Source organism: Cladophialophora carrionii (genome assembly GCF_000365165.1).
Source record: "Cladophialophora carrionii CBS 160.54 unplaced genomic scaffold supercont1.5, whole genome shotgun sequence".
Classification (NCBI taxonomy): Eukaryota; Fungi; Ascomycota; class Eurotiomycetes; order Chaetothyriales; family Herpotrichiellaceae; genus Cladophialophora; species Cladophialophora carrionii.
In genome coordinates, this window is record NW_008481830.1 from 2268073 (window position 1) to 2292135 (window position 24063).

At 54.3% G+C, this 24063-nt stretch overlaps 6 protein-coding genes across 6 annotated transcripts; 4 read left to right on the top strand and 2 right to left on the bottom strand.

Annotated features, from left to right (window-relative positions):
• Window positions 1-1151: 1151 nt before the first annotated feature.
• G647_06647 (uncharacterized protein) lies at window positions 1152-2114 on the bottom strand (the record flags this gene model as incomplete). The annotated part of the gene is made up of 3 exons (XM_008730966.1): window positions 1152-1421; window positions 1524-1709; window positions 1764-2114. 3 exons carry the CDS (start codon window positions 2112-2114, stop codon window positions 1152-1154), a joined length of 807 nt encoding a protein of 268 aa, XP_008729188.1.
• A 1753-nt stretch (window positions 2115-3867) lies between these two features.
• On the top strand, window positions 3868-6409 carry G647_06648 (uncharacterized protein; the record flags this gene model as incomplete). Its single annotated transcript, XM_008730967.1, has 3 exons — window positions 3868-4017; window positions 4072-4808; window positions 4858-6409. The coding sequence occupies 3 exons, from the start codon at window positions 3868-3870 to the stop codon at window positions 6407-6409; spliced, it is 2439 nt and encodes an 812-aa protein (XP_008729189.1).
• Window positions 6410-6891: 482 nt separating this feature from the next.
• Window positions 6892-9826, top strand: G647_06649 (uncharacterized protein; the record flags this gene model as incomplete). The annotated part of the gene is made up of 8 exons (XM_008730968.1): window positions 6892-6925; window positions 6975-7008; window positions 7055-7067; window positions 7119-7321; window positions 7379-8143; window positions 8192-8264; window positions 8319-8594; window positions 8651-9826. The coding sequence occupies 8 exons, from the start codon at window positions 6892-6894 to the stop codon at window positions 9824-9826; spliced, it is 2574 nt and encodes an 857-aa protein (XP_008729190.1).
• An 807-nt stretch (window positions 9827-10633) lies between these two features.
• G647_06650 (uncharacterized protein) lies at window positions 10634-11764 on the bottom strand (the record flags this gene model as incomplete). Its single annotated transcript, XM_008730969.1, has 1 exon — window positions 10634-11764. The coding sequence occupies one exon, from the start codon at window positions 11762-11764 to the stop codon at window positions 10634-10636; it is 1131 nt and encodes a 376-aa protein (XP_008729191.1).
• A 1450-nt stretch (window positions 11765-13214) lies between these two features.
• G647_06651 (3-isopropylmalate dehydratase, large subunit) lies at window positions 13215-15591 on the top strand (the record flags this gene model as incomplete). Its single annotated transcript, XM_008730970.1, has 2 exons — window positions 13215-13314; window positions 13364-15591. The coding sequence occupies 2 exons, from the start codon at window positions 13215-13217 to the stop codon at window positions 15589-15591; spliced, it is 2328 nt and encodes a 775-aa protein (XP_008729192.1).
• A 6976-nt stretch (window positions 15592-22567) lies between these two features.
• G647_06652 (uncharacterized protein) lies at window positions 22568-23971 on the top strand (the record flags this gene model as incomplete). The annotated part of the gene is made up of 1 exon (XM_008730971.1): window positions 22568-23971. The coding sequence occupies one exon, from the start codon at window positions 22568-22570 to the stop codon at window positions 23969-23971; it is 1404 nt and encodes a 467-aa protein (XP_008729193.1).
• Window positions 23972-24063: the final 92 nt, after the last annotated feature.

A 24063-nucleotide genomic window follows, 5' to 3' on the forward strand; every position in this document is an offset into this window, starting at 1 on the left:
GCAAGCCGGAGCAAATACGTCCTTGACCTTGCAGCTACCACACCAGAGCAGACTGAGAGAAGAGGAGAACGGTCCTGGGGCGAGGTAGGTCGTATCCTTCTGTGGATCTTATCGATCTGACGCCGGAGCCACGTTCCAGTCTTCCAGGAAAGCAGAACATACAAAAAGGCCACTGCAATGAATGACACTGAAGAGACGATGTATGCGAGGAAGATGCAGAGAATCAGGGGCATTCGCAAATTCGTGCTTTACACAAAGAAGGTACTGCTTATGGAGACTCTGGCCTTCCTCCAGCACGTTTGAATGAGGGAATTTTCGACACCCTCGAAGTGCTCGATCTTCCTCTCTGTCCACAATCTCGCGCGATACCGCAAAGCCACCAGCATGGGTATGAGCCATTTAAAATATGTATGATCTCAGGAGTAGGTCGCGGTAGTCGTCAGCCATGTGTCCCTAGATCCACAGCGCAAGCCACCACTTTCATGCCACTAGACAGGATCGACCCCAAAAGCAGCCTGTGGGGTGACCAGGATCATGCAGTGTCGTTATAGCCAGCCAATAAGGAAAGTTGTGTCTTTGTCCCGTCCTTCCGGCGCATGACCTGTGTCTCCTTGAATCCTGGCGGTGAAATGGAATCATCCTAGAAGCGCGGTGCAGCAATGCAGGGGGCATGTCACGATAGAACTGTGAGCGAATGAGAGATGCCTCTCATACCTTTGTCGTGGGCAACCTGAGCTTGAGAGGAGGGGTCGCACGTGCAACACTCGGGAGCTGCAAGAATCTTAGGCACTCGTAAGGTCTGGTAGCAAACCCAGGCATGGGTGCTCAAGCAAACCCATTGGCGCGGATATCAAGGGCTAGGTGATGGAAAGCCTTCCTGTCCATACACTGCGGTCGGTCGGAAGAAGAGGTGATGTTCGTGGAGAGTGATCCGCCAATTTCTCTCCCCGGGTACCCGGAGCCTTCAAGGCGGCAAGCACCACAGATCGGGTTGCCATGCTGGTGAAGACGATGCGTTTATTCCAATCCCTTCCATCTTTCTGTGACATTGGCCACGCCCACATAGGCTTGGAATGGATGCTGGCGGTAACGGTGAGGACACCAGTGCCACCGTTACTTTTACATCGATCTCGCGACAGCTCAGGACCTATTCAAATAGGGCTTAATGCCGTCCTCCATTCGGAAAGCTCGACATTGGACCGCCCTGTCATGAACCGAATGCTGCTCTGGAGGATCTTGCGTACGACCTCGATCTCCTCTTCGTCGCGTGGTCCGTAAATCAGGATATATGTGTCGGCGATGTGGAACCTTTTGAACTTGAACAAGGAATTTTCCGGCTTTGACAACCGATGCTTTTCTCCCCATCCTTTCTCAATGATGAGTCGAGCGTCCGCAGGAGAAAGATATAGGTGGATTGAGAACTAAATGGCCGGGCGAAATCAGCACCTCGGTCAGGTTAAGATATTTCGACCGCATGCGATACGCTTTCCAGAGAACCCGGCTAAAGAATGCTTAGAACTCACATCGGGGTGAATGTGTCCGATCTCGCCTCGAGCAATCCGTGCTGTCTCCGGCACGGCGGAGTCGGCGCTCGACAGAATATTGTCGTGCACGAAAAGAGCTGGGTTGTGCCTTTCGTACAAAGAAAGGCGCTCCTCCAGGATATCACTGTTCCCTGCAACAGCATTCTTGAACAGGTTCGTAATATACTGTGAGTTCGGTTAACATCTGTGGTGCCTCAGACACCAGAGGGCAAATTGTACCTGCTTCATCTCCTCGGGTGGATGCTGTGAGAGCTGGCGGTGTGGGACGATTCCTCCTACAGAGGCAGGTAAGCCCGCTCTTGTCGGTAAATCTCTGATATCGTCATGGGCACCATCGGCTGGATAGCTTGACACTTGTTTTGCGCCGCGCTTGGATAAGGCAAATGGCCGAAGCAGAGTCACGATGGCCCATCCTATGACGTTGTATGGGGCACCGCCCCGGCCCAGGGCCAGGAACTCATGATAATCTCGAACGCACCAGATGATGGCACTCAGCGTGGCGGTCACTGCAGCGGCATTCAACGCCAGTTCTCGAGGCGGCAGCTTGGGTAGGTGCTTGAGGCGATCCATCATGGCCGGCAGGACACGTTAGCTGTCTCCGAATCCGATGCGCTGCACTCTGTGGACGGTGGACGATTCGGGTGACCGATAACTGATGCGGAAGCCTTCACGTTTGCAATATGTAGGACACTGAGTTTAGGCGTCCTGTTAAGCTGACGACTTTCATTACAGGCGACTGCTCGCGATCCGGCATCTTCCGCGCGGGGAGCGCCGTCACGTGACTGCGCTTTAGTTTAAGCACCAGCAAGCTTTCTCTGCTCAGCAATTCCCAGTTGACTTTCATCTCAGTACAGTACTTTGTGCACATTCATATGCTGCGAATCCTGGTTCCATCAGCAAACTGGCTATCGATACTCCGCGCCATGACAAGACGTTCGTCCGTACACAGCAAGAATTGCCCTTATCTCTGCCGCTCTCCTAGTCCGGCCTACCAGTGTTCCAGACATTGATGCAGGCTGACCTAGGGTGTTTGTCCTCGAGTGCGGGTTGAAGAAGAATACCATTGTTCCTAGGGTACAAGAATATCTGCAAATACAAACCACAATGCACGCGGGCTGCATTCATATAGGACTCTGTACAGCAACGGCTTCCCGTCGTATGTTCCGCGCACTGCAAGCGCTCCGAGTGAAGGAGTGCTGTCGCTCTGTGTCAGCCACAGTGACTTTGACGCCCTCGACACATCGTCATTCGGTCAGTCGCAGGCAGCGGGTGAGCGACTTGTTGACCACGCGGTTCGTAACTGACAATGAATCTACCGGAGCGAAGAGCCGAGCTCAGCTGCTCTAGGGGTTTGGGTCAATTAAGTCATCTATGCATCTGCCATCTTCCATACTCGTCTTCCCGCTGAAATCTCGAAGGGATGAGGTACTTCACCGCCTCGCACCATTCCCGGCGCTCGGGTCATGGTCTAAATTAAAACCTGATACCACAGCTCATTTCAGCTTTGCACAGACTCGGTGACAGTGTCAAAGCAGGATACAACCACTCATCCAAACCAGTGTCGGTCAAGAAACGCTTTGTGGCTGGCAGTCAAAAGCGCCGTTCATCTCTGGGCATGCCTAGGTTGCGATTAGGCGCGCCTGAGTGGGCGAGTCATAGCCAAACGGTTTCCTGTTTAGGTAAGAGACTTTCAGCTAACGGCTCCATAGGTGTCGCTTCGCACTTCTTCCAACCTTATTCCCTCGCTGGCCGTGGTGGCACAGCCAACCTTTGCTTTACTTTGGCCAGTCTCACACATCGAGAACCACACGGCGAGCCCTAGATATGTGGATACATCGTTGGGTTGCGGAGATCCGGTTCTTCGAACCGAGCAACAGGACAAAGATCAAAACCACCACATCCCGGCCAGACTCATCCCCAGCCAGTCTCACCATGAGACTCGCCGTATTCAGCCAGCCATTTCAACAAACGACTCAAAATATGCTATCTATTCATGCAAGAAAGATCTAGACCCCGGCAGATGCCCCCGGAATGGGATTCAGATGCATTAATGACTGGAGCAAATGGCCAATGTTTCGAGTTCCGCCCCGGGGGCTGAAGCCCGTTAGTGATGGCAGAGCAGATTTGCGTTTGCCCCGGACACCAGTTCAGCAGACCTCTCATTGGGGAAAGTGAGCAAGAAGCGGTATCGCTCTGAGGCAGCTGCACTGTGGGACTCGAGGCGCTTGAGCTATCGCCACAATTTGGCAAAGGGACATATATCATCGTAGCATGTCGTGAGAGAACGGTATGGCTTACATAGAATCTATCGGGCCAGATAACAATGCCTTACACGATGGGATTCAGAGCGAAACCGACCATGATGGATTCACTGAAGCCGCAAAAGACGTCAGATGAGCCCATTATCATACGGATTCAGGAGACCCAGTCGATCTCGAGCGAGGATGCCTGGTCGGATACGAGGTTCCTTCACGTATGTCACTGCGACGAACGCGAACTTCTGAGCAGACGTACTTACCTGATGTAGGAGTCCGAGTCTATCTACTCCTCGCCTTCCTGCCAGTCTTCGTCTCATCGACTTCAACAATGTCCACTAGAACTCGATGTATACCCCCCACCGCATACAAAGCTATGGACGAAAGTTGCGGAAGGGTTCAGACTGGCGTACACCCGGGGCAAAGTCAGCCTCGAACAACCGAGACACAACCAGCAGCCAATTTCAGAAGCAGGAAGATTCAATCATTGCTATGTGCATCCTCTAGACAACCGGAAAGGGAAAAATGAGCGCATCACTCTTGGTCGCTGGACTCCTCGACTTCAAATCCGAGATGGACACGGCACCCAACACACCGTCATCCAAGCAGCTTCGCACAACTATGCTGGCTTCTACGGCCTCACGCAAGACTCGGAAGAGCTTCAACGGTTGGCACTCGAGAGCCTACCTGCCGCTAATTCTTATGCGATGCCTTTCTTAGAGGCGGCCATGCATGAGGGTCTGGCAAAGTTCTTCTCTAGTGAATTCTGCTACACCACCAGCACAGGGTACGGCTCAAACTTACTGGCCTTTTCAGCACTCTTGAACCAGGACTGGCTAGTGATGTTCGATGACAAGTGTCATAATTCAATGCACGTTGCTGCGTTCCTCAGTCACGCTGGACTTGTCAAAAAGTTTCCCCACGGAAACTTCAGGATGATGGAAGCGATTCTCTCAGAGCATCAAGGCCATTTTGCCAATATCCTCGTTGCAATTGAGGGGTTTTACAGGTCAGTCAATCTAACGTTGCCCTCAGGTCCTCGCTAAAGGCAAACCCAGCATGGATGGCACGGTCCCTGCACTCGACAATCTCGCTCGGCTGAAGAAGGAATATAACTTCACGCTCCTCGCCGATGAAGCTCATTCGTTGATGTGCTTGGGCCGAACTGGTCGAGGAGCGATTGAGGTTTGGAACGAACAGCACTCTGATGCACCTGTTTCAACGGATCTCTTTGACCTCCGAACGGGAACTTTGTCCAAATCAGTTGGCGCCATTGGTGGCATCGTCTGTGGAAAAGCACGATTTGCTCCTGCTGTCCTCAGACGCCGCGATGAGATGCTCGCCAATGGTGCCGACCCTCTGCCCATCTCCTCCATCATTCAGACTTTGCACGTTCTTGGTCAGCCGACCTTACTGCAACGCAATCTGCGACGGTTGACTGCAATCGCCATTTTCGTTCGAGAAGCTCTGCATAGAGCAGGGGTTCATGTCTATGGCAATGCTGTCTCGCCCATACTACCAGTCTATGCTGGTCGTCCTAGCATGGCAGCGAGGATGTCATATTCATTACGAAAGGTTGGACTGCTTGCAACGCCGGTCTCTGCTCCTGCCGTCCCCTTCTGGGAGTCTCGTGTGCGGATATGTCTCTCGGCGGATCACGACGACGATACCGTAAATGATATCGTCGCTGCCATCGTCAAGGCTGCTCTAAACATCGGACTGATTGATAAAGCACCATCTCCGTCCAAACTGTTCGCATACCCGGACGAGCCTTCGACCCGACAAGAGACCCTTGAGGCCTGTGAAGTAGCCAAACAGATCCGAGAGCTCATCCAGCAAGAGATACTTGATACCAAACCGGCAACGTCTGACAAAGACATTCTCCGCGCTGGCCACGAAGCCCGCCTCCAATATGGTCTTGGTTCCGGCGGTGCCCGATGGATCACAGGGACTTCTGAACTGCATGTCCAAGTTGAAAAATTGGCTGCGAAACTGATCGGCACGGCCGAAGCCATGACTTATCCCGACACGTACATTGGTCTCATGTCAACAATCGCAGCCCTCAGTCGACCGGTGTTAGGATTCAAAAAGCATCTCTTCCTTATCCCACAGGAGGCGCCTCAAGCAGTGCTCGACGGATTCCGCGTTGCGTCAAGAAAGGGTTCACCCAAAGTTCAAAGCTACACAAATGTGGACGCGCTGCTCGAATACATTCGAGGCTGTGGGCTGTCTTCATACCTTACATTGTTCCTGGACGTGGACGGCAAGGAGACAAATTTGCGGCCCCTACTGCAGAGAATACAGCAAGCTCGCGGTTCTCCAGGCATGACACTTATTCTCTACAACCATGCCGGCTGCACAGCAGGCAGCTTTTGGCAGGACGAGCAAGCGTTGGTCGGCTCTTCTCCCGGATTCAGAGATCATCAATTTCTGATGTTTGGCTCGTTCTACCGAGCCTTTGGTCTGCCGGGAGCGTACCTTGCGGGCAGCCCGGTGCTTCTGAAAGAGCTGAGATATACCAGTCGGGGATATATGTTTACTACATCACAACAGCCCTTTATCATGGGCATGGTGGCTGCTGAGTTGAAGAAACTGATGGCTTCGCGATAGTTTGTCAGAATATATTGGTACCTACTTGCCTTTCGCATTTCCACCATAGATACCATTCGTGCCTTCATCACGAAATGAGGTACAGTAATAAATGAAATAGATTTGAATCGTCTCAGCTTCTCTGACTTGGATTGACCGATTGGGGCAGACGCCGACCAATCAAGTCTTACCTAAGACTGCGCCAAAAGGCGTTTTGCTCCGCCAGAGGCTCTGTGCGCTGTACAAAGCAGGCAACTGCGCCGAAGACTTTGAGTACGGAGACGATCAATTGACATGTGTCCCCAGGATCCAGGACGGGAGGGACGACTTGAGCACTGGGATCTCTCTGAAGTCCGAGACTCACATGAATGAATGATATGGAACCCGGTTGTCCGTCTCTTTGTCATTGCTCTCACTCCTCAGCCTCGTCATAATTCCTCCTTCAACCACCTTGTGTGCAGCCCACTAATATCTTGAAACAACTTTGGTCGCTTGATGCCACGATGCGGTTAGACGTCAAGCGACAGCTCTTTGCTCGTGGGTGGCACTGGTACTGCCATTTTAGCCTTCAGCTGACCGGGTACAGGTTCGGAACGAGTGAAGGGCATCGATTTCCACAGGTAAGTCTCTGATTCCAATAATAACCGCACATCTAACGGAGAATAGTACTGAACCATGGGTATGATGCGCTCACGCTTCTGTGTCCTTCGCTTGCTGACTGACGGCTAAGATCCTAACGACATTATACAACGGCCATGCGCACATCTGGTCATACGAAACACAGTCCATCATCAAGACCTTCGAACTCACCGACGTGCCTGTCCGGGCTGGACGGTTCATCGAGAGGAAGAACTGGATAGTCTGTGGCAGTGATGACTTTCAGCTTAGAGTGGTCAACTGGAATACCAGTGAAAAGGTCAAATCGTTTGAGGCGTAAGCGCACACCCAACCACAAGAGATGTCGGACAGGGGCTTACAGAGAGGTGGCAGACATCCAGACTACATCCGCGCAATCGTGGTACATCCAGTTCTCAGCGTGGTCTTGACAGCCTCAGACGACATGACCATCCGCATGTTCGACTGGGAGAAAGACTGGCGCTGCGTGCGTGAATTTGTGGGCCATCAACACTATGTCATGGGCTTGTCAATCAACCCGAAGGACACAAACGTCTTTGCGTCAGCATGTTTGGACCGCACAATCAAAGTCTGGAGTATCGACAACGCCACTGCGAAGCAGACAATAGAGGCCCACGAGAAGGGCGTGAACCATATCGACTATTACCCACACAGCGACAAGCCCTACTTGCTCAGTACGTCAGATGACAGGACGGTGAAAGTGTGGGACTACACCACAAAGGCCCTCATCGCAACCCTTGAAGGACACACCAGCAATGTCAGCTTCGCTTGCTACCACCCCGAACTGCCGGTCATAATCTCCGGCTCAGAAGATGGCACGGTCAAGATCTGGCATGCTAATACATATCGGTTAGAGCAATCGCTCAGCTATGGTCTGGAGAGAGCATGGTGTGTTTCATACCAGAGAGGCAAACAAGGCGTAGCGATGGGCTTTGATGATGGTGCCGTGGTTGTCAAGATGGGCAGAGAGGAGCCGGCTGTGTCTATGGACGGGACAGGCAAGCTCGTCTGGGCACGCCACAACGAGGTGGTGTCTGCAATCGTAAAAGGCGCTGATGCGTCTATCAAAGATGGCGCACCTATTGCTCTCCCGAGCAAGGAGATGGGCACCACTGAAATGTGAGTACGTTCGTGGGATGAATGGACCGAAGCTGACTTGAGCTCGAGTTATCCGACAACTTTGACACATTCGCCCAATGGCCGCTTCGTCAGTGTCTGCGGCGACGGAGAGTTCATCATCGTAAGCATTTTGCCAATCTCCCTTCTGGTACATCCCTTTGCTCATCGGTCACAGTACACAGCTCTTGCGTGGAGAAATCAAGCCTTCGGCTCAGCACTGGACTTCGCATGGGCATCACATCAAAATCCCACAGATTATGCGATACGAGAATCCAGCACCAGTGTCAAACTATTCAAGAAGCTCAAAGAAAGCGGCGCCCTTGATGTCGGTTTCCAAGCGGAAGGACTTGCTGGCGGCACGTTGCTCGGCGTGAAAGGCCAGGGAGGCATCGGCATGTTCGATTGGGAAACAGGCACCCTGGTCCGACGGATCGAGGTCGAGCCGAGAGAAGTATTGCGCCCTTGACTCCCACCATTCTCGAGCAGCTATATTGACTTGCCTCACAGGTATACTGGTCCGAATCTGGCGAACTCGTGGCTCTCGCATGTGCCGACACAACCTACGTCCTCCGCTTCGACCGCGAAGCCTACCTCGATGGCCTGAACTCCGGCCAAGTAGACGAGGACGGCGTTGAAGCAGCGTTTTCCGTTGTCACCGATCTCCAGGAGTCCGTCAGGTCGGGCGAATGGGTCGGCGATGCATTCCTCTTCACTACGACAACTCGGCTCAGCTACTTACTGGGCGAACAAGTCGTGCACATTGCACAATTCGACCAGCCTATGTACCTATTACGGTACCTCCAGCGAGACGAAAGAGTCTATCTGTGCGACAAGGACGTCGGCGTGGTTTCCTACCGTCTCTCCACCGCGCTTCTATCCTACCAAACCCTCGTCTTGCGAGGCGACCTCGACTCTGCACAAGAGCTTCTACCTGAAATTCCAGCCGACCAGATGAACAAGATCGCGCGGTTCCTCGAAGCGCAGGGCCACAAGGATCTCGCGCTTGAGGTTGCAACAGATCCGGAACATCGGTTTGAGCTCGCGTTGGGGCTGAATAATTTGCAAGTCGCTCTGAGTATTGCGCGGGAGTCAGAGTCGCCAGCGAGATGGGCGAACGTGGCTGACAAGGCGCTGGAGGCATGGGACGTCAAGCTTGCGGAGGAGTGTTTCGTGCATGCCAAAGACCTCGGTTCTTTGCTCCTGCTGTACTCCAGTAGCGGCAACAAAGAGGGCCTCCTACGCCTCGCGTCGCAAGCCGAAGAAAGCGGTGCGAATAACGTTGCATTTGCGGCGTTGTGGAGCACAGGCGATGTGGCGAGATGTGTTGATCTGCTAAAGAGAACTGGACGCCTCAGTGAAGCCGTGCTGTTCAGCCAGACGTATCAGCCCTCGCTCACCAAGGCTCTGGCGCTCGAGTGGAAGGACGGGCTGGAGAAACAGGGTAAGGGCAAAGTGGCGCGATTGCTGGCGGTTCCAGGTCAGGAAGGCGACGAGGAGTTATTCCCCGAGTGGGATGAATATCTTCGATTGGAGGAGGAGCGGGCGAGTGCAATCCCGGCGAGTGCGAAGGCTGATTTGATCGACGTCAATGGCGACGCGGACGAGGGAGATGAGACAGCCGAGGCGGACACGAATGGTGCAACTGCGGAGGAGGGCGATGCAGAAGTTGAGGCTGCCGCGTAGATTCGACTCGAGCGTGGCAAACATGACGACGCTGTGCTGTCTTACATTGTATTGCTCTGCGTTGCACTCCCTCCGTCGGGGAGATAGACTTGCGAACGGCGAATCAATACAATACCTGGGACACGCAGTTCATGTGTGCATGCATGATGGAACGGCAGGAAAATCGAGTCAAATATGATTCACGCGCATCTTGGGCCTACAGTAGGATCAATCTCTCAGGCTTTCAGAGTCTTGTCAGCCAAAAAGACTGGAATGTCCGAGTTGCGCAAGGCGGGTAGGGTGTTTGGATCGACTCTTCTCTTTGGTCTGCGTTTGCGTGTGCGTTATTGCGCTCAGAATGCCTCCCTCCCTTTCCTCCTCCTCCCCCCCTCCTCCTCCTCCTCCTCCCATATCTACCTGATTTCATGCACGGGATGTACAAAGGTGTCCCCTTTCTCCTTCCGGTCAGAGTTTCTGGCGTCCTCCTCTGCCCGTCCTTTTGTATAGCAGTGTTTTAAGGCGGGGAGACTAGCACAGGTGGATTTCCGATGGCTCTCATGCCTCTCGCTCGGGTCATCCAGGCACTCTGCTCGCTAGTTCGCCGTGCGCCGGAGGACCGGGCCTACCGTGGCTCTGTACCGTTACTCTGTTTTGGTCTTCATTTTGTGGCGATGCACCTCTTTTTCTCGTGCCGATGAGGTTCGCGTTTGGACGTTGTGGAGCGAGTTAGCTTTTCTGCTCCATCATCAACGAAGAGTTAAGACACTTATTGGTAGAGGTGCGTGGCGACGTCTGTATCTTGTGAGCTCATCAGGCGGACTGCCCCTCTCAATCCGTCTTCACGTTGCCCTTGACGCCCGTGACGTGCGTGACTTGATGCCAGTGCTCGACGCGTCCCTCCAAGGAGCGTGGCACGATGAAGTACAATTTCTGGGGGTCATCCAACCCTTGGAATTCGTAGTGGCCCAGCTCACGGATCTGGAAATACTGGGTCGTGACGTTCTGTTGACCGGCTTTGGAGCGGAGAATGCTGAGATCGGGAGGTGGAGAGTGCTGTGCTGTGCTACTAGTGCTCGTGCTCGTGGTTGCGGCTGTGCTGGGCGCCCCTGGAGAGAGAGGTTGAGATTGAATGCCCTCCCGGGACTCCTCGGCGCGCTCTGGACCTTGCATCTCACGCTGGAGTTGCGCGAGGAAGTCTTCGCTCACGACGATCTGGCCGCCCTCTGTGACTTGGACGAATCGCGCGGCGCGATTGACGACGGGGCCCAAGTAGTCCATCCTTTGGATGACTTCGTTCCATTTGCTCACGGGTTCGCCCCAGTGCGCGCTCATGCGGAGCTGCAGGCCGCGGAACAAGACGTGGCCCTTGTCGTCGGTCGTTTCCTGTCCCGGCGCCAGCTTCAGGAGCGCCTTGGGCCATTCTTCGTCCAGCAGCTTTTCCTGCACGTCGAGACAGAACTGCACCGCCGACGTGGCCGTCGGGAATGCAATCATGAAGCCATCTCCGTTTTGCTTCACTTCGTACCCGTTGTTGGACAGCGTGAGGGAGCGCACCGTGTCGTCGTGGAGTTGCATGGCCGAGATCATGGCGTCGGTGTCCTTTTCCCAGATGTTGGTGGATTTCACGATGTCGGTGAAGACGATGCTGATGGGCCCTACAGGGGGCGGGATGCCTCTGGCGGGAAGATCATTGCTGACCATTGCGGCAGCCGTGGTCATGCCTTTCTTGGGAAGGGCGTTGTCGGTGCTGCGAGGTTCGAGCTTACGCCGATACCATCGACCTGTAGACGACAGGTTGCGCCGCGAGGGAAGATCGGTGCTGGTGACGGCGGTGGTCAGGTTGGACGACGACCACCCGGTTGTGGAGGTCAGCAAGATGCCATGTTGTTGGCGAATCGAACTCGGGGCGAGAATCCCTTGGGCGCTTCTTCTCAGTTCTCGGAGCCCAAGTTTAGGCATCCGGCCAGCGGATGCAGGTCGGGGCGGTCGATCTGCAGGAGACGCTTCCCGAACGTGGACGAGTATGTGCCTTGCCGACAGCTACTGGGGACGCCGTGCATGAGTCAGAGAGTATTCCAATGCCGCGTGGCAGCTATGAACTTGTCGAAGCGTTGAAATGTCGCTCACAGTTCTTACTGCTTGGGTGTCGTCGTGATCGAGTTGCCCCAGGCCGTGCCCAGGTTTTGTGCCGCCGTTACAATGGAGCTCAGCTTGTTACGACTGTGGCGCTGCGATGCAGGCTCCTTATTTGCCCATCTCAGATCTTGGTTGATTGGTGAGCCGAGTCGCGCGCGCAAGGGCACGAGGGGATCGCGAAGCCGCAGCTGATCGTCGCTTCGAGTCCGAGCTGCTGATTGGGTGAAGAATGCCATCCACGCCATCCTTCTGCCGAGTCATTTGTCGAGCAGAGCACGTAAAGATCACGATCGCGACAGAGGAATAAGAGGAAGGGAAGGGTCTCGTGTTGTGGACTATCCTATCTATAGATCCTGTCTATAACAAGGGGTCTTCCAGTTCCGTAATAAGGCATATGTCCTTGAAGGAGTTGCATCTGCAGAAATGGTCTCCCCTGCGGCAGCAGCATGTGTCCTCCTTTCGCATTTGGCAGCCTCGTCGTCGTTCTGCCTCACCCACCACCCGGCCAAGCAAGCAGCATTCACTTGCGAACAATTCAGTGCATATATTTCCAGTGCACACAAATTTGTCTCGAAATAGCCCGAAAAGAAGACTCGGTCTGCGGCGGGAGGGGTGATTCCCAGCCCGTTGTTGCCAAACAGTAAACCATGACAGGTGGATTCAACATCCCCGGTTCTGCTTGCTGTGTGGCGCTTGTCTGATCGACATGAGACTGAGACCCCTACATCTTCTGCTTGAAAGTAGGGCTATACCTGGGGGCAAACGTGGTTCGGTTGGTTGGGCCTTTCCTAAAGGTATGTGTGAGCAGTTGGGGTCTTGCGCGTATCGTCCGTTGTTCTCTCTGTGGCTGTTGTAAGATTGCTCATAACGCCCTCCTGCGGGGAGGATCGCGGAGCCACAACACCTGCTTAGGGGAGGGGGGAAGGTATAATAGAAGCCGAACGATCCACTTGAACTTTTTTGGGGGGGATTGAGAGAGTTGCCATGTTCGAGTACAGTGGATGCTAGTTATATACGACGGGCAGAAGCGAAGGCAAAACTTCGGAGTTATGTCCCACTTCAGCCACCACAGCCACAAGCGCCACTTTCCCCCCCGGAGCCAATCACAATCACGGTGAAGTCATCCCAACACTCCGACATCGGCACCCCACATAATGCATTCCCTCCCCCAAGTCTTTTGCTTATAATGCAGGCTCTACGATTGGAATGTCCTTTTGAGCAGACTACCTCTCAGTCTTAATTTTGGAAGGGTGTAACTGCTGAAGCAAACAAGATGCCTTCCATCGAGTCGAAACCGAGAACTTTGTACGACAAAGTCTTTCAAGACCACATCGTCACTGAAGAAGCAGACGGCACCACCCTCCTCTACATCGGTGCGCCACACTTTGTCCTACAGGCAGAGCAGTGCTAACAATGTCGCAGACCGACACCTTGTCCACGAAGTCACATCACCACAGGCGTTCGAAGGCCTGAAGAACGCAAAGCGGAAAGTACGCCGGCCCGATTGTACCCTCGCCACCACCGATCACAATGTCCCCACGACTCCAAGAAAGAACTTCAAGAACATTGCGGAGTTTGTCAAGGAGGATGATAGCCGCTTGCAGTGCATGACCCTCGAGGACAACGTCAAGGAGTTCGGCCTGACCTACTTTGGCCTGGGCGATAAGAACCAGGGCATTGTCCACATCATCGGCCCCGAGCAAGGCTTTACTCTGCCCGGGACGACCGTGGTCTGCGGCGACAGCCACACCGCCACCCATGGCGCTTTCGGCGCTCTTGCATTCGGAATTGGCACCAGCGAGGTGGAACATGTCTTGGCCACTCAATGCTTGATCACAAAGAAGAGCAAGAACATGCGCATACAGGTCGATGGCCAGCTGGCACCTGGAGTCAGTAGCAAGGATGTCATTCTGCACATTATCGGCGTCATTGGTACTGCCGGCGGTACGGGCGCTGTCATTGAATACAGCGGCTCGGCAATCCGAGGGCTGAGCATGGAGGCTCGTATGTCCATCTGCAATATGTCCATCGAGGCCGGCGCCAGAGCTGGCATGATTGCACCGGATCAGACCACATTCGACTATCTAAAAGGCCGACCTTTGGCACCCAAGGTTGACAGTAACGAGTGGAAGAAAGCCATCAAGTACTGGTCAAGCTTAAAGTCCGACGAGGGTGCTAAATACGACCTCGAGGTCTTCATCGATGCAAAGGATATCGCACCAACAGTGTCCTGGGGAACCTCTCCACAGGACGTGGTGCCCATCACGGGGGTCGTTCCCGGACCTGACGATTTCGAAGACCCCAACAAGAAAGCCAGTTGCAAACGTGCTCTCGAATACATGGGCCTTACCGCTGGCACCAAGATGGAAGACATTGAGCTAGACAAGATCTTTATCGGCTCATGTACGAATGCTCGGATTGAGGATTTACGCGCTGCGGCCAAGATCGTCGAGGGCAAGAAAGTGGCCCCCAACATCAAACGGGCCATGGTCGTGCCTGGCTCCGGCAACGTCAAGGTCCAAGCCGAACGCGAAGGGCTCGACAAGATCTTCGAAGAGGCCGGCTTCGAATGGCGGGAAGCAGGCTGCTCAATGTGCTTAGGCATGAACCCTGATATTTTGTCCCCCAGAGAGCGCTGCGCCAGCACGTCGAACCGGAATTTCGAAGGCCGACAGGGCGCCCTCGGCCGCACACATCTGGTGTCCCCAGTCATGGCCGCCGCCGCAGCAATCGTTGGCAAACTCGCAGACGTACGGAAGCTCACCGACAATGCCACTCCCGTCAAGGCCTCCCCCAAACTCGACGTCGCTCCTGAATTCGCCGAAGTCGACTCGGAAGAAGAACTCGACCGTATCCTTGATATCCCCACTGACGCAACAGAATCGTCGACAAATCTACACGCTGAACCCAAAGCCGCAGCCGGAGCAGGCGGCTTGCCCAAGTTCACGGTCCTCAAGGGCATCGCCGCGCCACTGGATAAAGCCAACATCGACACCGACGCCATCATCCCGAAGCAATTCCTCAAGACCATCAAGCGTACGGGTCTCGGGTCTGCGCTCTTCCATCCTCTCCGATACAACGAAGACGGCAGCGAGAACCCTTCGTTCGTGCTCAACCAAGAACCCTATCGGAACTCCAAGATTTTGGTCGTCACAGGCCCCAACTTCGGCTGCGGGTCCTCGCGAGAGCACGCACCCTGGGCTCTTCTTGACTTTGGCATCAAATGCGTGATCGCCCCGTCGTATGCCGACATCTTCTTCAACAACACGTTCAAAAACGGTATGCTTCCTCTCATCATGCCGGACCAGCAGAAGCTGGAAAAGATCGCCGACGAAGCCCGAGCCGGTCGCGAGATCGAAGTCGACCTCCCCAATCAGGTGATCCGCGACGCGGACGGCCACGAACTCGCCAAATTCGGCGTCGAGGAGTTCCGGAAACATTGCCTGGTCGAGGGGTTGGATGATATCGGCTTGACCATGCAGCAGGAGGAAGCGATCAGGAAGTTCGAGGAGAAGCGCACGCTCGATACCCCGTGGTTGGACGGCAGCGGGTATCTCAAGAAATGGAGGAAAGGCCCCGTCAAGGTCGAGGCCGCGCCGGTGCCGAAGACGAATCGTGGAGAGGTCAAGACCGACCCGGTGGAATGGTAGGTGTGGATGTGGTAGGCGGGAGATTCAAAGTAGGGGCCGGTACGAGTAAAACTCAAGTTGAGAACATCCTGGGGGAGCCCGGAAAAGTGTTTTCGATGAGCTACGTATCAATTATCGAGTTCTAGTCATGAAGTACCTATGTGCTGTCTATCAGCTTTGCGTCGTGACGGCGTGGTGCTTGAGCTGGGCTTTTATGATCCTGCTCGTGCTCGTGCTCGTTGGTGTGACAATTCAAATACGTATCTAGCGACCAAATGACACGACTCATGGAATGGTGACTTCCGAAAGCCAACGACAGATGCTTGACAGTCCTTCCTTCTGCTCACTGCGCATCGCTGGCCGGGACGTTTGCTCTACTCGGTCGGCTACGACCCGAGCATGGCATCTCCGTGACCAGTCAATCTAGGGAGCCAAACAGGTACATCCCGTTATTTAACCTAGGAGGAGGCGCAGGAGGAGCAGGAAGAGCAGGACGACCGTGTACTGTAACGTGAATTCAAAACGACAGTCGGACTGGTCGGTAGAAAGTTACGTATTGAAATATCAAGGGGAGGTAAATAAAGGCCCACGTGGAAACCTGCTGTTGCTCATTTGTAAACATGCTGAATTCGCTGAGGCGCAAAATAGGTGAGGGGAGGGGCGCTCGGACACGATGCTTGAACGTGCTGGCTGTCTTTGACGTCCAGGTACTCTAGGCAATCCTACCAGACCACGCTTGAATGGACTGTCGCGGGCTGTGTCCGGAGTGCTGTATCCCTCCTGTGGGAGCTCTGGGTGGGTGCTATATACGGAATTTTGAGGTCACAATGGCCGCCATACCTTGATAATCCGGGTGTCGGATGTGGTACTGGGCCGAGCGATTCAGGATCGGGCTTGATTTGGGTGGAGGCCTGGTTGTCTATCGTCTTGAAAACCGAGCGGGATCGACAAACAGGTCGATTGGGCTGCCTGTGCGGACAGATAGCAGACATTTGGGAGAAGATGGCGAGGCCCGGCTTGAGGCCCTGGCAACGTTGATGTTCTGGGGTTGGAGACAATTCGAGTGCCGTGGCCTGAACAACATTGTACTTTGCATCAGGAGCGTTAAGTTTGCCTGCCACCTCTGGCTGTTTGAACCGACTCAACGCTACGGGAAATAGAAGCCTACCTTGTCTAGTGACGTCTGTGTTTCGACGCGGTCCCGTATTTGCTCGTGTTGGAATCAAAGGCCACGGCCTATTGCCTGGTCCGTATTCTCGAGCACTAGAAAGTGTGCCGTGTGGCAATGGCAAATTCCGGCGCCATCAACGTTGTGCAGCAGGAGTACCAGCCCATTGGACGTCGGCGTCCGCACAAAGCCACTCGGACGAACATGCGCTATCACGCAACCAACATACATTGCAGTCATGTTGTGTAACCTCTCGCAGCAGAGGACCACGTGGCAGCGGCATGTTGAGAGTGGTGGAGACACCCACCCTGACAGCTCACTAGTCCCATGCGTCTGCCACAGTGGTCCAGGCGATGGAATGGATATGAACTCTGGTATTGATCCGCGATAGGAGTCTCAGACGCTGTACACTGTAAACGGTTGCAGGCTCCGGCATAATCTTGGGTCGCCGTGCCACATGGCTGCGTCAATGTGCAAAAGTGTCGGGTGTCGTACACACAATGGCATAGTGTTGGCTAAATGTCTGCAATATCTCTGAGAACTGCGCAGTGAGACTGAGGATTCATGGGAAATGGTATGAGGGGGGCGGTGAGGAACCAACTTTTGAGTCATGCTAGAATGCTAGCATGGGTTGCAGCTCGGTCTGAGAGTAGTAGGAGCGCGCTGGGATAGGGATTTCACAGGCACCACGTGGTTGAGCTCAAGTTCTCTCACTGAAGGCCCTGGTCTCTGTGGCTCTTGAACAGTGATTGTCTAAAAGGAGAGAAGCACCCGTACTTCCGGAGAACCCGTCTGATGTACGGGTATCGACCTCGGCTTGGGGTAGTAATCCAGTGGCGTACGTGGGAGTACATTCTGGCATCCGAATTCATGCGAGTTGTCTCGACAGTATCGTCTGACTCCGCTTTGAATAGGGTAGAGCGCATCACCAGTGGAATTTTGACTCTCTCTGCACGCTCACAAAGCAGGTGTCTCCAGGTAACCATACCCGACGGCCTGGGTTTTTGTTGAAGAACTTCGTCTCCGGCCACGTGTTCCAAAATAGAATCGCCGTGGAATCGACTGTACGCAACATTGAGTCATGCCCTCCGATGGACTCCAGGGCAATTTGGCGGCCTGTCTAGCGTGTTCTCCGTCCAAGTCTCGTAGGAAGAAGGCGTACGAAAGAGGAAGCCCGAGAATGTGTCGAGGAGCCAAAACCAAGTATGCCACGCTTATGCCCAGCCAAAATTGAGCGACCCAAGCCCAATTGTGTCCCACAGCAGACCTCGTGGCAGCCACAAGCACGGGTGTTCAGGTCCGGCCACGTGGAACAATTGAGGATAGCGGGACTGTTTGCTGCTAGTGGTAGCAAACATGAACTCTTTTTGCTGAAAATACGAGAATGGGCTCGTCGGCGGCACGAAAAGTGGGAAGTGACTGAGAGCGGGACACGAAGCGGGCTGGCCCATCTGTCGCATGGGAGGGGTGGCTGCATGCAACACGAACCATGTGCAGAGTTAAGATGCAGACACGGGAACTCAGGTGAGGCCGGTTCAGTTGGCGACGGTATGTGGACCGCCAAACTCGCTTTGTAAGAGACGTTCACAGATCAGGCTTCGTATTAGCAGTGGCGGGCAGAGGTCAAGACTTCCTGGGGGCCGACGCAGCCTGCTGCGGTTGGAGGTTCGCAGGAGTGAGCACGTTTGAGTTCTGCCCGATTCCAGATACCGGGTTGGCACGGAAGAGCCTTCACAGTGGACTAATGTTGCGTTCACATCCTTCTCCTGCGCCCATGTTGTTCGGGCCTGAAACGGTTACAGCTGCCTGATGCTGTATCCCTGCAGAGCATAATCAAATAGGTTCAGGTGGTGTACCTGGCCCCCGGGGATTCTGCCTTCTTTGCGGTGAAGTTGCCGGCCTTAGAAAGAGAGAGTTACGTGAGGGTTAGGGCTCCCGAGTTGCAACCAAGGTCAGCTGATGTGCTGGGCTGGAATGAACAATATCCGTTAGTACATTTGGTAGATCAGACCCCGACCGTTAGGGACACAACCTTAGCATTGAAACTGAGCAAGTTGTCCTAGACCGACCAGAGGGAGCGAAACAAGAAGGCTCCTTTGCTGGCTTGCGTACTCGTAGGACCGCGGAGTTGAGGCCATGCCAGATTAACCAAATGTGGGAAATGGACTCACCGCATGGAAACGAATAAGAGAACGACGCAGCTCGTACGACGGAGACGCTGAATGGGGCAGCACCTGGTGAAGCAAAGCGCAGTGCGGACATCAGCGCTAGATTGTCACCGGCTCGCGCTCGGGCCGGCGAATTTTCTCTTCAAAAGTGGGGGATAAGTGAATCGCCAGTCAGTGTCCGAGTGAATCAGAAGTGAATCATTGGAGCGCGCACAACGAGATGCAGGACTGGGTGCCAATGTCGTGTTTCTGTCTGCAGCCCTTTGTGCGCGTCGGACGCACTAGCCGTGATGAGCTGCTGGTTGCCAACATCGAGTCCGCCATCGCCTGCACGTTTGATTCCACAATTTCCCCTTCCCGTCCTTGACATCATCGTGCCATGCCGCTGGCTCGCTTCAGCCCTGTCCAAGACCGTTGACGAAGCCGTTGACCAACTCGGCAGTGCGACGTTGGCAGCGGAGTGGACCCGATTGAAATTAAACTGCTTCGATTGTGGGCCTGGAATGTTTCTCGAAGCGCACTCGAAGGGAGCCAGCTCAGCCATGGAGTCGCAGCCGACAATGCCTTGTTTGATTGCGATATGGCTGCAGCGTGATTCGCCATCAGCCCGCAGTGGCCCCTGACAAGTGGCATTCCCCTTCCACGTGGCCTCCCTGGTCGAGCGGACTGCTTAGCCTCATATGTCTTGAACCCCTAGTCTACTGACCAGGTGCTGGTATGCCTAGCCTAAAGTGCTCCCCTGGCTTGACCAGGCTCCCAAAACTGAAGCTTGTCGTCTGCTCGACTCCAAGAATGGGGCAAGCGCCCATTGGTTCGAGATTGGGAATGCCCTTTTAGCTCGTTTCATGTTGGACTGACGATCATAACGTCCAATATGACCTCAGACTGTCCACCCGCGGGACGCTTCAAGATCAGCCTGACGGTCCCGACTCACGGCCGCGGCCAGGACGTTCTTCGACCGGAAATTGACAGTCCCTCAAGCACTACGCCTCGAAGAGCGTCGTCATGATCCATCATACTTGGACTGGCCATCAGCCCCGCATTGACACGAATGAGGACTACTGAGTACGTATTTGTTGTAGACTTGTCGACCTATCAGATTGGCTCGACTTGGTCTGTGTGGTTCTTGGTTGAGGACTTATTGGCTTCTCCTGCGCCATCCTAGGTACTCCGCGACCCAAGACTCGTATCTCGTACACGATGGAACCAACAACAGCGAGGAACCGAAGGGCCATCTCAGCCTGGGCACCGGAAAGTGTCCGGTGGCCTTCCCACAACTTTACAAGCCTGGAATTTTCCGTGCCACACAACTGGCCGTCTCATAGGCCTCTACCCCTGCATGCACTCCGCGACTCGGAGGAATAACTTAGAAGCTTATGAGTGAGAGGTGCGCTTTGCAGTCTTCCACGGCGTACCGGCACTGAGAGTTTCAGATGCCATCAAATCATAACGCCCATCTCGCCTGACGACAGGTTTTTGAACTCGCGTCGCCTGCACAGTAGATCTGCCTATTCACCACTCATCAGTCACTGTTCAGCTACTCCTCAGGTGGTACCGACAAGGGTCTGTTCCTCGAAATAGTTGACACGTCCGGACCTGCGGAGGAACAGGCCGTGGCGACTTGGGTGACTGCATGATCATCCTCGCTAAGGGTGGTCACAAACCTTTGGGAGAGCCTCACAGGCACGTTGCTGCACATCCGTTGATCATGAACGTTACTCGTACCGGGGTCTTATGAGGCAGAGGTGAGGAGGGGCAACCTCGCTGCGTCAACATGCTGAATTCCTGTCAAGTCAGTCTGAGGGCAAGCTGATCGAATTCTCAGAGCATGCACGGCGTGGGCTAGTTGAACTCTGCCAAAGCCATCGTTCACTAGAGGTATCTCCATCAGTCGTGCTCCTAAAAATATGGGCTTGCTCAGAGTGCTTTCTGCCAGTCTACCGAGCAGCGCCAGGACGAGTACTGTGTACCGTCCCCACGTAGTGACATGTCGCCCTCTAATTCGAAAGCCGCTCTGTCCTTGAGGCTTTCACATGTACCGCCAAAACCCACTAGGACCTAGTTGTACGAGCTCTATCAATGCGCATTGCCTATTCCCATCGAGCGGTCTGCACAACCTGTGTTTGCGACCCCGCGCTTGGGTATTCTTCATTCCAATCGAAAGTGCCACTAAAGAGGCAGCCTGCAGCTGGATTAGGCACCGAGCAAGTCGCAGCGTATAGTGAGTTGAGCAGAGGATTTAGCTGCAGCCGTGCCATGTGGGGATGGAAACATTCCTTGAGGCAATCATCCGTGTCACCGTGACAAAGTGCTGCTGATGAACAAGGCTCTGACATGCTGCCGGGCCTCGCTTTGGTTCGATCGAGGCAGAAGCAACGCGAGATGTGAACGTCTATCGTCGACATTGGGACACCACATGCTTGATAAAAACAGTATCGTGTCAATTCTTGAAACGCTTGCTGATGGCAGTATGTAGTCTAATGTCCATCTGGTCCCCGTGTGCGGTGCGTCCAGGGACTTCTGAGGCGTGCCAAAAAGCTTGCCCCATCTTCCTCACCCACGCCCAAAGCCCGTGGCTGCCGGTTTGGCGGCTGTCGCGGGATGCTTCTTGCTGCCACCACGTCCGTAGTGAGTAATGCCTCTCAATAGCAAGCACGCGTTATGGGGGAGCAGAGCAAGCCGACTTCTCCGGGTCCAACTGTCACCCCAAGCTTATGAACTTCACCATTTTACGTTGACTTTTCAATTCCGTCTATCGTCTGGAGTGTCGGCCTTTGGAATACTTGCCTCTTACCACACACAAGATAATTCCCTCGTATTCTTATTCCGCACTGCCATCCCGGCAGATCCTCATTTATGTTACGTTTCCCCGACTGAAACTGAAGAAAATTTCCATCGATTGGATTTCTCTCCGCGGCCACGCGCTCCGTCACCCTTGCCACCTCAGCTCACCGATACCGCTCTGCTTCAGTCATCACGGGGTGCCGCATCACGCCTCACGCCCTGAGCGGCCTCTTCTCGAAGAAGCAGCAGTCCCTCTCTTCCGACCACAAAAGGGTCTGAGCAGGGCTCCGTTCGGGCTCAACGAGACCATCCCAGGCAGATTTGAGCATTAGCTTTGCCCTGAGTCCACAAACTTGGCCACCTAGAAGTTTCTGAGACGATAGCAGTGGAGATCACTTCCAGTTCAAACCATCGTGCAAGGCCTCTGGTGTGCTCGCCAAAGCGTACGCCTAACTTTATCTGCGTCGTCTGCCCTGTCAGCAACCTCCTGGCGGGCCTTGTCACGACGTCTTGGGTGTTTGGGTGACGGGGTCCCAAGGCGCAACCGACCTAAGTGGCCCGGAACGAACATTTCTCGAATTGCAATCCATACCCACTTTGACCCCCCTGCCAGGGCCACTTCTTCCACTTGACCAGGATCTTGCTTAGCTTGCGGCTTAAGTGGCTCCACTGTCCTCGTGGTCTCGTGGTGAAGCAATCCCGGCTCTTCGTGGGTTGTGGGCTGGCGCCCCGTTGGTGCTTCTGGCACACTACTACTGTCGACCGCCAGTCCTGCTTTTCTGGCCCTCAGCGAGTCGCCGCCCAGTACGGGTGCGATGCTGTGCGGAACCTGTCCAAATCCTGAACATCTTTACCCGCGTGATTTCCAGTCTTCTCCATGTCCGACTCAAACGATGTGACAGTTGACGAGCCTATGACTTCGGCGACTCCTCCAAATTTACCTGCCCAAGTTATCTTGTCCAGCACTGCTCAAGACACTCCCACCATCGTGACTTCGCCTCGTACAAATCCGACCCGCCCCCCTCACCACCACCATTCAAGTTCGACCAGCCTCACGCAGAGCAAAAGTAGACGATCGCTGGCATCGCTGGCTCGCGAGAAGACATCCAGCGCTTTCGCCAATTTGGCTTCCTTGGGCACGAATTCGACGCCTAGTCTGCGCTCGGCCACCTCGTCTGGGAGCCTGTCCAAACATTCCTCATCTTCGGGGGGTTTGCGACCAACCCTGCCGCGTTCACCAACGTCTCCTGAAGTGCAAGTTGCCGCACAGTCGCGGAGAACAAGCGGAGTGCCACCGCTCGCCAGTCAAGATCTACGACACAGTCTCGCCACCGCCCCTTCAATGCCGAATCAGGACCGGAGAGATGGCAAGATGCACCAGACATCTTCCAAGATCCTGCGCATGACCGACGACGAGAGACCTTTCACGAGAGATTTCCAAGACTTGTTCGCAACACTGATCACGAGTCTTCCGCTGACGCCCCATCGTGTAAGGTTCTCCAGGGTCGAAGAAACGTTCTTATCAGAAGAGGCAATCACCAACCTGGGCTCCCTGAAATTCTCGCAATCCAACCGGATACCCGACCCCAAGAATCCCTCCAGATGGGTCGTTACCACCACGACAACCACGTTCTCCATGGCCAAGGAAATGGCACGTTCGGTCTGCCAGCGTTTTGTAGACGCACGGCTGATTGAGTCTGCCGAGTCCAAGACCAACACAGCGTTTGTGACCAAAGGTGGTGTTTGGCAACTTACCCCCAAGGGCTCAGCAACCTTATATCGCTTCTGCAGCCGCAATGGCATCAATGCACGGCACATCGAACCGATCCTGCGACGGAGCCAGATGCAGATGGTTTCTTTGGAACGAGACCCTGCCACCGACAAGCTTGTACAGGACCGGCCGACGATTGAGATCATCTTTCGCAGATTCATGGGCTCGGAAGGTCCAAATCTAAAGAGCTCTACGTCTCTGTCTGACTCAGACTCCGTGTCGGAATATGCTACTGGACTCGTGGGCATCAAGATGGCCAAGGAAAGGAGGGTGTTGGACAAGCTGGTGAACAACACCTTCACTGGCAAAGCAGCCTCGGACTGGTTGCTCGACTGTTGTACCACCATTGATCGAAGAGAGACGTATGAGATGGCAGAGCTGTTCGTCAAGTGGCAATTGATGGTTCCTGTGTGTCAGCGCTGCTCCTTTCGACTAACCGGTAAGGGTCAGGTCTCCAGTCACAATGCTCGAGTAGGGGTATGGGGGATACGACACAGGGGCGAGGTATAGCAGACGGCTAGGTGTGACAAGATACTCAAAGGTGGGTCTGAGTAGATGACATGAGTTGGCTACGAAAGAGTGTAACTAGACTGTCTGACAAT